The sequence below is a fragment of the Scardinius erythrophthalmus genome, assembly GCF_964197995.2.
Source record: "Scardinius erythrophthalmus genome assembly, chromosome: 9".
In the NCBI taxonomy this organism is placed as follows: domain Eukaryota; kingdom Metazoa; phylum Chordata; class Actinopteri; order Cypriniformes; family Leuciscidae; genus Scardinius; species Scardinius erythrophthalmus.
The window spans coordinates 21,419,183-21,432,258 of NC_138229.1; the positions used below are offsets into that span (position 1 = coordinate 21,419,183).

The 13,076-nt window shown below is 39.8% G+C and overlaps 1 protein-coding gene across 4 annotated transcripts in view; it reads right to left on the reverse strand.

Moving 5' to 3' along the window:
• Positions 1 to 13,076, reverse strand: part of tnika (TRAF2 and NCK interacting kinase a) — a 95,515-nt gene that overhangs the window by 10,300 nt on the left and 72,139 nt on the right. For 2 of the 4 annotated variants that reach the window (XM_081374541.1, XM_081374540.1), the window contains 12 exons: positions 9,831 to 9,995; positions 9,034 to 9,279; positions 8,166 to 8,293; positions 7,945 to 8,084; positions 6,745 to 6,842; positions 4,001 to 4,176; positions 3,667 to 3,769; positions 3,415 to 3,558; positions 2,882 to 2,984; positions 2,442 to 2,612; positions 2,208 to 2,351; positions 1,932 to 2,066 (listed from right to left, as the gene is read on the reverse strand). In XM_081374541.1, the coding sequence (XP_081230667.1) occupies positions 1,932 to 2,066; positions 2,208 to 2,351; positions 2,442 to 2,612; positions 2,882 to 2,984; positions 3,415 to 3,558; positions 3,667 to 3,769; positions 4,001 to 4,176; positions 6,745 to 6,842; positions 7,945 to 8,084; positions 8,166 to 8,293; positions 9,034 to 9,279; positions 9,831 to 9,995 (1,753 nt within the window). Of the gene's footprint in view, positions 1 to 1,931; positions 2,067 to 2,207; positions 2,352 to 2,441; positions 2,613 to 2,881; positions 2,985 to 3,414; positions 3,559 to 3,666; positions 3,770 to 4,000; positions 4,177 to 6,744; positions 6,843 to 7,944; positions 8,085 to 8,165; positions 8,294 to 9,033; positions 9,280 to 9,830; positions 9,996 to 12,465; positions 12,766 to 13,076 lie in introns of all 4 variants that reach the window. The other 2 variants (XM_081374543.1, XM_081374542.1) reach the window with 2 other exon arrangements.

The following is a 13,076-nucleotide window of genomic DNA, read 5'->3' on the forward strand; positions in this document are numbered from 1 at the left end:
TCGTTGACGAAATATTTACGGGGGCCCCAGCGCGGGGGGGGAAGTGGCCCCCGGGGACCAAACGAAATTTTTCCGTAAAAGTCTAGTAGACCAACATACCATAAAAATTTCTTCATCTTCGGTGCCACGGTTCAGGTAGTTATTTAGGAAAAACTGCATTTTTTGGGGTTTGGGGGGGGCCCAGCGCGGGGGGGGAGTGGCCCCCGGGGACCAAACGAAATTTTTCCTTAGAAGTCTAGTGGGGCTACATGCCCACCAAATTTCATGTTCCCCGGTGCTTCGGTGTCCCTGGTATCGTTGACGAAAAATTCAGTAAGGTGACGAAAAAAAAAAAAAAAAAAACTTTGACAATCCCTATATAACCGCTTTCGCTAGCTACGCTAGCGGCAGTCATAATTAACCACTCCTTTAAAGGGGTCATATAATGGTACATGCACTTTTACAAGTTGATTGCACTGAAATGTCTGTTGGCAGTGCCTGTACACAACCATCCTATCATGATAAAAATCCATCCAGTGGTTTTGTTTTAATCTCCTTATATGTTTGACCATCTCTGAAATCAAGCCGTTCGATATTGTGACGTCATAAGATCGTACGCCCCTCCCGCTATTGTGATTGACAGCCGTGTTTCAACACAAGACCCGCCCTGAGCGAGCTGTGACAGCCGTCGTCATAGTAGTCCGCCATTGTTGATATGCTGGAGTAGAATGGCGTCTAAGCGATTGTGGTGTTCTGTTCTTAGATGTAATAAGGAACACAGCAGTCATTTGGATGTTCCTAAATCCGAGCCGTTGAAGAAGCAGTGGCTGAGTTTTGTTTTTGAAGCGATATGCCCAAAGGATTGACGCGGGGATTCCCTCACGGGGATTCCCCACGATCGTCTGTGCTTTCATGTTTGCGCGAATCATTTCACACCAGACAGCTTCACAAACGAGAAAAAACGGATCGGTACCAACGTGTTCCTGCTGAACCTCCAGAAGATGTGAGTGTAATGTTTTATTAACCTTTATATTCGTATTTATATTAATCTTTGCGAAATTTGCAAACCTTACTGCAGGCTTCATGATGAATGCGTCTAAGGTTTACACTCAGGGTACTTTACGGCATGTTTTCTATGTACGACGTTCTCAATATAATTCATAATCCCACGTTTATAACGAATAACACGTGGTTATTGTGTTAGATACAGTCAGAGAATGTCTAATACGGTGTACCCACAGAACAGAGGGGCGGGGTGAGCAAAGCTCATTATCATTTAAAGACACATGCACTGAAACGGCGTGCTGAAAACAGAGCTGTTTTTGACCAGGTAAAATTAGTGTTTTCTTACAATACTAATGAGAATTTTTAATTAAAGTATATTACAAACTTTTAATTTAGACCCTAAAGAATCATATTAGCTTGTACAAAAATGGCATTATATGACCCCTTTAAAAGAAACGAAAAGACATAAAACAATATAATAATACGACACAAACACACAATTAGACAGACCCCATCTGACGTAGCGATTATAGACCTTCTCAAAGAGAGGTTTTTAATTTTGGTTTAAAAAGTGATTCTGACAAGATTGTTCTAATAGAGAGCGGCAGAGTTCCACAGTTTAGGGCCGGCTATGGCTTTTGACCCCCAAATTATGAACGTTTGCCTCATTCTGCACACTCAGAAAATACAGGCTCACATGGTGCTAATATTTATATTAATAATTGTTGCTAATAAATATATGAAATAATTTAAAAACAGACTGGCATTGAGAATTACAATATGCTGCTAATAATTATAATATATAGGAGTTTTAATAAAATATAGGAGTTTTATTTGGATATTAGTTGCTACTGTACATTATGGTGGTCACTAAATTGATATTTTACTGGCATTGATATCAAATACTTTTGGTATTGTGACAACCCTAGCAGAGATGGTTCACTTACCAACTTTATAGTGAATGCAGCCTTCCAGATCCCCAACAGTGATCCAGCCCTGTTTCTTCTCCACCTCCGGATCATTGTGCAGTATCCTGTTTCTCAGCCATGACAAGTAGTAGACACGTAGTTTGTTTTTCTTCCCTGAAAACATCAGTGACGAGGTTGACAAGCAAATAAAACATGGCGTGTATCCCCAAAACCACAAAGGCTTTTTTTTTTTTTTAGTTAAAAAGCTCCATCAACTTTCATGACCTTATCAAGCTCTTTTGTTCTGAGACAAACCTGATATGGTGACCAGGACGTTTAGACCCTCCAGCACGTCCATCTGTTGGAAGCGTCGGCGGGTGATGAGATTATACACCTTGCCCTGACCGCTGCGGTCCAGCAGCATCAGACCGTTCTCAGTGCCCACCAAGAGGTTCACACCTGAGCGTCCACAAACATGAATTTAATTCTGACTCAATTGAAAGGCAATTGAAACTAAAAAAGGTATATATCAGAGAGAGCGTGATGTACCCCATAGAGCAGCACACAGGATCTCAGAGTTGAAGCGCTTCTTGTACTTGCGGATCTCTGGTGTGTCGCTGTGGGGTCTGATGTTGGTGGGGTTGACATTGACCACAGAGATCTTCCGAGCCTCGTTCAGTTTGGCCTGCTCCTGACGCAACAACTCATTAGCAAACAACACTGCAGAGGTAAGAAGACAAGAAAACACATTAAATGATATGAAAGAGGAAGCATTTCATTCATAAACAGAACGTTTGGGCAAGAACCAAACCCGGCGGGAGGAAGCACGATTATTCTGTAATGCTCTTATCTCATTCAATGCCCAGCATAAACCTATTTTAAAGCCCATTTTACCCAAAATAAAGAGCTAGCCAAATTACTTTCCATAAATGTTGTTCCTTTCATTGTTGTGAGTGGTGATAACAAAATGTTATTTTTTGTATATTTACCGGCCGCTGAGCTCTCATCGTTGTCGTCTGTGGGGGAGGTTTGATATACACGTGGATCCACAAAAGGAGTGAAAGAAGCTTTCGAACCACTGCCAAGACCAAACTGATACAAAAAAACAAATATACCCTATCAGCTCCAGTAAAATTATTCAATAGCAGGCATTTAGAGAAACACTGTTTGGGGCTAAAAATACAACAGGAGTGCCATTCCTCTGTTTAGATAATAAATGTGTCAGACAATTTTGGTTTTATGACTCAGCAGGGAATTTTAGACTTTCACATATGACTATGAATCAGTAAATAATGTTTGTGTCAGAGTTATGAAAATGTTAAGAGTCATTATAACAGCAAAGTGTTTTCCTCATATTTTTAGGCCCTTTGTCCTCATTTTTTTAATGGCAGTCAAGTAGAGAGAGCGCTGTAAATTATTGGGAGACAAGGGCAGGACAGGACTGGGAAATAACGCAAGCCAGTTTCATTAGCTTGGCCTGGCTAAATATATCAGATCCTTACCCCTCTTAAATGTTATCTACCTCATCCATAGAGTCCAGGTCCTGGGAATTAAGGCCTGTTGGAGTTCCTGATGGGGAGTGGCTTTGTTGCACCAGGTCTGGTAGGTTCCCATGGCCTGCGAAACCGTTGCTCTCGCCATGGCCCAAGCGCTGCCTCTCATTGGTCTATGCAGAAGAACAAACAATTTAAAAGTGATAAATTTGAGGAACAAGAGAGAATCCAAGTCTTTTTGGAGGTAAATAACATCTAATGTGACTGGCATGGTATCTCACCTCTCTCATTTTTAGGGTACCATCTTTAGAGTCATCATTGTAGGAGTCACCGAAGGACTCATGGCTGCTCATGAAAGACTCGTTATTTCCCTGAACAGAGGGCCTGAGGGAGATAAATACGGGAAACTTGAATTTTGCAGATTCACATTAAAACAGCATTCTTTTCAGTCCTCCTTTATTGATAAACGTAAGAAAGATAATGAGAAGTGACAGGATAAAAAGTGAAGGGGATCATGAAACAAACTGCCCACATAAGCCCTGATTGCTGGGCCAAAGCTCAGACATAAAAAAATATTTTGAGGAACAAGAGAGAACTGATGGTGCTTCCACTTACATGATCCTGGGAATGTCGCTGACTGGCACCGTGCCGTCATGCCCCACAGTCCCATCCTCATCCTCACTGCTCTCAGTGTCCTCACTGGAGGAGGAGTAGTCGGTCAGTTTAAGGGGTGGCCGGTTGATCTCATCTATTCGCAACTCCCTCAGTTCTTTAGCCAAGGCAGTCAGATCCTGAAAGACAGACAGAAAGATTCATATAACAAACTAGAATAGTGACACTAGTAACTTCAGTAGTGTGACCGTAGCTCAGTTGTGGATATAGCTTTGACAATATCAAGTTACTTTTGTCAATGTTTCATTAATTAATGTAGCTGTGTGCACAGTATAAAAAAAAAAAAACAGTAAAGTGTTAGAAAGTCCATGTTATTCTTTTGTGAATCAATTCATTCTGATGGTTCAAGAAAGATCATTTTTGACTGGTCAACCAATTTATTATAATGAATCGGTTCATTTTTATCACACATTCTTTGATGAAGCAATACATTTTAGTGAATCAGTGAAAAAAACCTATACCAAAATGCATTAAAAAAATTACACATTTAAAATACTATACATATTTAAAATAATATACATTTATTTTATACTAAGTATACTACAAAACATTAACATATTTACTGACATATCGCTTGAGACTTACTGATATAAATATTATAATTTAACTTTATTTGGAGGACTTCATTGCACAATGCACATTTCTTAATAGTAAGCCTAAAATGTGTTTTAATATCACTATTAGTAGGGATAGTATGATCTCTGTATAATATGAGGCTTTAAATGAAAGATATTTAAAGTGTGCCTAAAGTATACTTGCAAAAGTTCCACTTTTGCACAATCAAATATACTTAAGTATATCTTTAGTTGGACCTTAGCACTACTTCTGGATAAATAAAGTGCAAGTAGTACAAAATTAGTTGTTCCAATTTAGCAGACTTTAAGTATACCAATTCAGAATACTAAAAGTACAATTGCAGAGTATTTCTATTAAGTACATAAATATGTAAATGTATTTGTAGCATACTTAGGATAAAATAAATGTATTTCAAATACATGTTAGTATATTTATTTTTCACTAGGGTTTAAAAAGGTTGGTTCAATTGGTTTCACAAGTTTAACTGCTCTCACTGATTCATTTAAGTCACCACACAGTAATCCTAAAGTTGATCCTAAACTTTAATATTTGAGTATCTTCAAAGTAGCTCCACCAACACTGGTGAAAAAGGTCATTAAAATTAAAAGTTTGATTCCCACTCAGCAGCCGCACAATTTTTATTAGAAGCTTGTTCAAATAGAAGATTCAACTGCAAAGAAAGGGCAGTAGTATGACTATGAATGATAAAACAAACTTTCTTTTTAACTTGAGAATGATACATTCACAATCTCCTCTACAATAAAAAATATAGTAATATTTATAAAATAAATATAAAATAAACTCTGCAAAGATTTCCTGAGTATTTCGGAGCTTTCAAGCAAAGGTCATCCATGTTTAGTTTGTATTCGACCTGTAATCCCACCTCTAGGCCCAACATAAAAATGCCCCCTCGTGAACTTTAGTTGCCATGGAAACAGCAAGGCTCCTAACAAACAGCTGGGGTTATTTGTGTTGCGGTGAAGAATCTGAGCCAAGTGGGGAGAATGACACACAACCACACAGAGTCCATTGACAAAGCCACTGGCAATGCGGCTCAGTGAGAAAGCTGAGAGGGTGAAAGAGGACAAGCTTTTCTCAAGTCAGCATTGCTATTGAGATCGGCAGGCAAGAATTCCCACAGTCCTCTGCCAAGCAACCTTTAGATTGAGAGGGACCGAGAGAAAGATGGATGGGAATGTTACCAACCCTTACAGAGACATTTTTTTCAATATACTAATCATTAGTTTTCTCAAGTCAAGGCCAAATGGCTCATAGAGAAACAAACCAGTTTCATTAAAAAAAGAAAAAAAGAAAAGTAAATAAAAGTAAAAAAAAAAAAAAAACTATAAGGTTTAGTTTTTCATGCAGTTGTAGAAGAGCATGGTGCTAGCAAAGTAAAGGCCATATGTTTGATTCCTAACTAATAAAATGTATACCTTGAATGTAATGTAAGTAACTTTGGATAAAATGGCCAACCAAAAGCATCAGTATAAATAAATAAAGGGATAGTTCACCCAAAAATGAAAATTCAGTCATTTATTCACCCTCAAGTTGTTCCAAACCCGTATTAATTTTTTTCTTCTGCTGAACACGAGAGATGATATTTTGAAGAATGTCATTAACCAAACAGTTGATAGGCCCCATTGAAGTAGTTAAGTAGGACGAACAGTGTAATAACTTATAAACAACATATTTAATATCAATACAATTGATAGTTATTGCAAGCGAAAGGTAATTGTAAATATCAGATTTTTGCCCAGTGTGTCCAGAGCTTCAACCAAGAATTTTCATTTCTGATATCTCTAATTTAAAAGCTTTGAGTGTTCACAAATGGAAAACTGGCAAAGAGGACAGTCTGAACAATGTAACCACTGGGACATTTGGCCTCCAACTGTAAAACAGAATCTGCGTCTGAAGCTTGTTTAGTCTACAACTGTGTTTGGAGATCAAATCAACATTTAAAGAGAACTAAAAGCACCTTCAAGGAAATGCTAGATTAAATTAAGAGACAAGACAAAGCAAAGTAGGAAGTTAAAACACAGTAGTGTGCGTTTAGACAGGAAATTCATTATGGCTAGATAATATTTGAGGACCGTTGGGATCCAACTTACCGTAGGTCGACTGGGTTTGTTCACCTCTCTGCCCTCCTCCTGAATGGGCTTGGAGGTCTCCTGTAATGCCACTGGAGAACCTTCTGATTTACCAGAGCCTGGAAAACAGGACATAACCACATGTTCAAGACTGGTGGACATCAAATGTAAAAGTTTAAGAAAAACCCACACTTAATGACCCTTAATCGGATTATTGGGCAGGAAATATACTTTAAGACAACTTGTTCTCAAACAGTGTTCTAAAACTGAGATATTGCCATTATTGTAAACAACAATATACAAAAGGCTCAAAAGCTGGCCTGTGATATTCTTTACCTATGAATACACCTACTGGACTGGACCGGAATATCTAAACAACTCAAGTGCACAAAACAGGCAAACAACGTATCCAGAACGTCATACTATACATCCACTTCACTCTCAGGACAAGCGCAGCACTGCACATCTGACATGGTAAACGGAGTGGAACAGGAACAAGAGGATCCTAGCAAAATCAACCAGGATGAAGTCTGAAAGAGTGCCCGCTCCTTCAGTCCAATGGTGGTTGTCCACCCACCCACAATCACTATGATTTAAATGAGCATGTCCGAGCCGTAGTGCAGACGATAGCGTTCTGCCTAAAGTGATTTTGCAAAAGGCATCAACTATGAAACAAAGATAAACCAGCAATAAAGCAGCTCTGCAGAACAGTGGCGTCATCATCCAGCTCATTTCAGTTGAAGTTTTGTTTTCATCCAATAGTGTCAATACTGCAGAATCACAGAATATTAAGTGTCTTTTAAACCCTAACTAAGCAAGCCAAAAAACAAAAAACATTTTTTTGGGGGGAGAGACTGTGACTCTGTCAGGGGGCACATTCTCCTCTAGCTATAACAAATAGTTTCATAACAAAAAGGTTTGATCATGTACGCCCAGGTTTGAATCTGACCTAGATGATGTCCTAAACATCTCTCCCCCAATTGCCTGTCTGCCTCTACTGTCCTGTAAATAAAAGCCTAAAAAGCATTTCTTTTGGATGGTGGTGTGCAGTGGTTGAGGCTCAAGGCTGCTATCCAGAAGGTTTATGGTTTGGTCATTTAAAATCATGAATTAATCACCTGTACTTACTCTCATTAAAAACTTTATGCCTGAAAGTTATGAGATGTTATTTCCTCTATACAGAAACTCAAGAAAACAAAGCAAAAAGAGGAAGACACTCACGTCTTGGCTGGTTCCTCTCACTGGATCCAGGCTGGGAGCCACCCTGAGAGCTGGGTGTGCTGGAGCTGGATGAGCCATTACTGCTGGTTCTTTGCAGAGCCACGTCCAGAGACAACTCCGTCCTCCTCAGGTCTGGATTACTAGAGAGATCAGGATACAGTCAGTGCTTGAATACACCAACACAGAGCAACAGCTCCAGCATGTGATCGGACAGAGCTGACCTGGTGCGGATGAGCTGAGAGGCTGCCCGCCCCCCTCCAACGGACTCCCCGTTCCCCGGAGAGTTCTTCCTCATCAGGGCAGGGGAGATAGAAGTGGTCCGCTGGGGCACCTGGGTAGTACCGCACAACTTTAATCAAACAAACAAATGACCAAACGTCAGAGACGAGGGATCGTAGCATGATTATTACAATCGGTTGCTTTAAAAACATAAATAGAATATGAATATTTTAATAATAGTCTTTGAATAATTTATATGAAGCAAAAAATGTGAATGTACTTTAAACTTTTTTTTTTTTTTTTTTACTATATTAAATAATATTTCAAATATATTAAGCAGCACAACCGTTTTCAAAATTGATAATGAGAAATGTTTCTTGAGCAGCAAATCAGCATATTAGAATGATTTCTGGATGACTGGAGTAATGTTGCTGCAAATTCAGCTTTGCCATCACAGGAATAAAATACATTTAAAAAAAAAATACACATTTTAAATGTATTTTTAATTAAATAAATGCATAAGAGACTTCTTTATTAACAAAACAAAAAACTGACCCCAAACTTCTTAGTGTAGTGTATTCACCAAAAATATTATCAAAACATAATCTCTTCAGGTGTAAAACCTTGAAAAAGGAAAAAGCACATCAGTGAAGTTGATTAAAGGAATAATTAGGGATGGGACAATATATCGATAGGGCAATATATCGTTGTCCTTCTCTGTGCAATACGAGCTGGCACCAAATATCGATATTTTTTCATTAATAAAATAAGGCGCTCTAAATAGATTTCCCTGCTCCAAGCGTGACATCGTGAGCCATGTATCGTATCGTAAAGTACCCTGCGATTCCCACCCCTAATCATAATCCTGACCTTGGGAGGAATGTCTTCTTCCCTCAGCCAAGGGGAACTGCGGTCAGGTTTTTCCTCACGACTGGCCATGCGAGGGGCCGGAGGGGGCATCTCTGAAGTTGGGTCTGAGTTCTGCCGTGGCATCTCTGGCCGATGGGACACCAGGCTCTCCTGGAATGCTGAAACGCCCTTGGCAGATTGATCATGCAAGGATTGAGAGACTGACAGAGAAGAGCTATGGGACCTCACTGGAACCAAATGAGCCATCTAAGAAGAGCAAGAAACCGTTAAGTGCTTAGTTGAGGATTCTGATACTTTTTCACCAATTATTTTTCATGAACTTTACAGTCATTTTTGATTACAGGATAAGACTGTTTTAGAAATGATAAATATGATTATTTTTAAAATCATTTAGAGATTGCGGTGTAGCTTTCCATGGGTATGTCAGGTACTAATCTTTTGAATAATACGTATTAATAAACGTTATTTATGAACGAATGTCGTCAATAAGACCCTTAAATGGACAGACTGATGTGTCACTGACTTATGAGCAAATTTTAGGGATGCACATTATTAAAATTCTGGCCAACACACCAATAATTATTTTCATATGATCACCAAATATCCAATATTACAATTCTATAATAGTAAAAAAAAATACTGTAAAAAGTGAAGAAAAAGAAAGTTTAATGCTGCAAGTGTATTCAGGCATCACAACATTCTAATGTACAGTATGAAAAAAATGATATAGTCCTGATATACTGTGTGCATCCCTATTGAAGATGAGTGCTTTAAATAAAGGCTAAATGTTGTTGTACCTGAGGCTCCACAGGGCGGTGTACAGGAGGGGTCCGTGCCGGCTGCATACCCCCACTGCTGAAGGACTCGGAGCGTGGCGGAAGGGAAGGGTCGGAGATACGGTTCGCCACTTTATGCTGCAGCGCAGGAGAGCTCTGGCGGTTCAGTTTGGAGCGCTCTTCAACCTTCATGAATAATAAAAAGCCATATAAGAACAGGCCACACCATTTGTCCCAGCCACCACCACCAAAAAAAAAAATAAAAAAATAGCAAGACCCTGAAAAATGCCTTAGAATTGACATACTTGGGAAATGCACAAGCCAATATTACTTAAATTAATCAGTAGAAACTATCACCATCTGAAAGAGAAAAGCAATCTATTCAGCTAGAAGGTGAATTAGCCATTGCATGTTGATAAGGTCATTCATACAACAATCAGTTAGAGCAGACCAGCACCTTCTATAAGCAGAGAAACTGATCTTTGAGAGGTGAAGGAAAATACTTCAACTAAGTTTAATGGGCAAAGAATCTGCTTTGGCAATAGAAAAACCCTTCACACTGTATGAGACACTGCTTGATTTTAGTTCTTATCTAATTTCTAAGAAAGTCAACAAGGTAATCATTAACATTTAATTCGATCCATATCTGTATTCATGAGATGTAGAATGTGTCCAAGTCTGAATATGTGAAGTCTTTCAGTGTCTCACAAGTTGAGGGATTTTTGTTTGCACCAACAGATCCTTTTAAAGAACTAAACAGACATTGGTTAACCATCTTAGCGTCTCAGAAATTCGGATTCCTATTGAGAAAGAAGCGGTTAGTGTGGAGATGAATGGCAGCTTGCTCAGAGATATGATTATACTATGTCAAGAAGAGTCATAATTCAGGCTATTTACAACTAAAATGATCCATTATGTTGTTTAAAAGCACTGGCTACATTGGTTAAGATAGTTTTGCTTGTATTGTTAATCTAACAGTGTGTCCTAATCGGGCGCAATGCAACAAGACATTTGTATGTTTTCAATGAACATGAAACTACTGCGGGACTGACAAAAATCACAGCCAATAAGAGGATATTTGATTTTCAATGTACAGTAAAGTGCTGCAGGAATGGGCTGTGCGCCTCAAACCATTTCATTTTGAGCTCAAGTTGTCAGAGCACTTAAAAACAGCCAGAAAAAGATGCTCATAAGGTCTAGAAATGGGTGATTAAGCAGTATTCAGATTAAATAACTATTAAATAACTTCTAGATCTGAAGACTTCAAGATCTCTAGATGTGAACTGGGAATATGGACCAATGAGATTTTGCAATGGCAAGGGCTACCCAGCTCAATGCCATTGAAATAAAAACTAAGTGATCGACAGAATGTCCTGTTGCTCTGCGCTTGACCCGGCTGGCTAGGTTATGGTATAGAGAAACTTGTGGAACTCATTCAGCTTTCTAGTAGTAGTGCAAAAAAAAATCTGAACACTTCCCAATATTCAAAATACAATGGATGTTTTTCAGACTAAATATTAATTAAACCATTCATCGTTAACCTCTCTCAAAGGTTGTTTGATTTAGAGTTCACCACATGCCACCTTGCAAGAGAAAAAGAGGAGCTCCATCACCAACGGACAATGCACCCAGAAGCACCCAGAGATGGACTGCACTGACTGCTAAAGCTTACACAAACACAGAGGCCATCCAGGAGGGGTGGTGGGCCATCTGATGGGGCTCAGAATCAGAACCAGGGTCAAACAAAAGAAAGAGGGGCTTTCATGATGTCACTGATGAGTTACAGACAGTAAGATGGGAATGGAAGGGGCTTATGACATGTGGAGTACTGACTGAACGACTGGTTAACATGTCTGTTTAATTGGGCAGTTGTATAATTTACGTGTATCGATTTTGGAATAGTATTCAGTAACTAAAACATTGTGCGAGTATGTTCCATTTTATTTTGAGGATTAAGAAAGCAAATCAATAATACAGTTCAAGAAAAGCTATTTACATCTATTTACAATGATCGCTAACTCCCTCAATTAACGAGGGGCCTGATCGTCATCATGTTGGAGGAGGAGAACGGGGAGCCTACAGGGGATACATTAGGGCTGAGCGAGGATGAGCGGATACGGATACCGCTAACTGGGGATGGCGACCTAGAGGAGACTGGGCTTTCTCTGGGTGTGTTTCTTGGGGAGAGCCCCATCCAGCGCAAAACAGAAGTAAGTGGCTCAGCCTTTTTACTGGACTTTTTATGGGGCTTGCGATGCACATTAAAAAAGCCCTCACGTTCAAAAGAATTGGAGCGCCAGATGGGCTGTTTAAATCTCAGCCCGAACCGCTCCTTTGAAGACAGGTCCACAGCAGAGGAGCTGCGATTAATGTGAACCGATTTATCTGAAGTGAATGTTGCGAGGGGCACGGCCCACTCCCATTGTGGTACCATCAGGAGGTTCTTGGTTGGCACAGAGTTTGAACGCTTATCTTTAGCCATTATATCTCTAAAGGAGTGCTCTGGGGCTGACTGGGACAGAAAGTCCTCATTGGTGATCAGACACTTCTGGTTAACAGCGATTTGAGGGACCAGCTCAGCACCTACATCTAGTCTAGGGCAGAACTTACGAAAGTAAGTCAATTCTGAGGCTGAGGCCAGGTCCTCTGAACTAACCACTTTAGTGACCGCTGGGTTGGGCTTGCGTTCGCAGACCTTCTGCCTGCTCTTCTGGCTGACCCTAAGCTGGTGAACCTGCTGGCTAATGTTCTCTCGACTTTCTTGCAGGCCTGAGACATGGATGGTTGGCTTCTGCTGCTTCCGGTGCTTTAAATGCTGTGTGATCTGTTCACTAATAGGGAGAAGCAGTTTAGCGGGGACTGAGGGGGTCCAGTTGGGGGGGTGCTGCTGACAGGAAGGGGATGAGGAAGGCTTGTGGTTGATGGGTCGGGTCTTTTTTAGGGGCCGGCCATGGACCTGAAACAGTGAGTCAAGAGGTTTTTTTGTTAAACACAGTTAAGTTGGTAAAAAAAAAAAAAAAAAAAAAAAAAAAAACAGATGGGCCAAGCACACACTACAAGACTGAAGCTCATATCGCTTTCACGCTGAAGTCTTAAAGTCTCAGATCATCAACTTGCAATGTGTTGCCAAAGATGTTCAAGTGTGAGTCCTTGTGAGTTGCGCTAAGAGTCGTAACAGATGTAATGTTGAATTTCAAACTGGCTGGACACGTCTCTCCTTCCATGCTTTTAAGAATCAATTCTCGTGTTAAAAGTGCATTCAGTAAT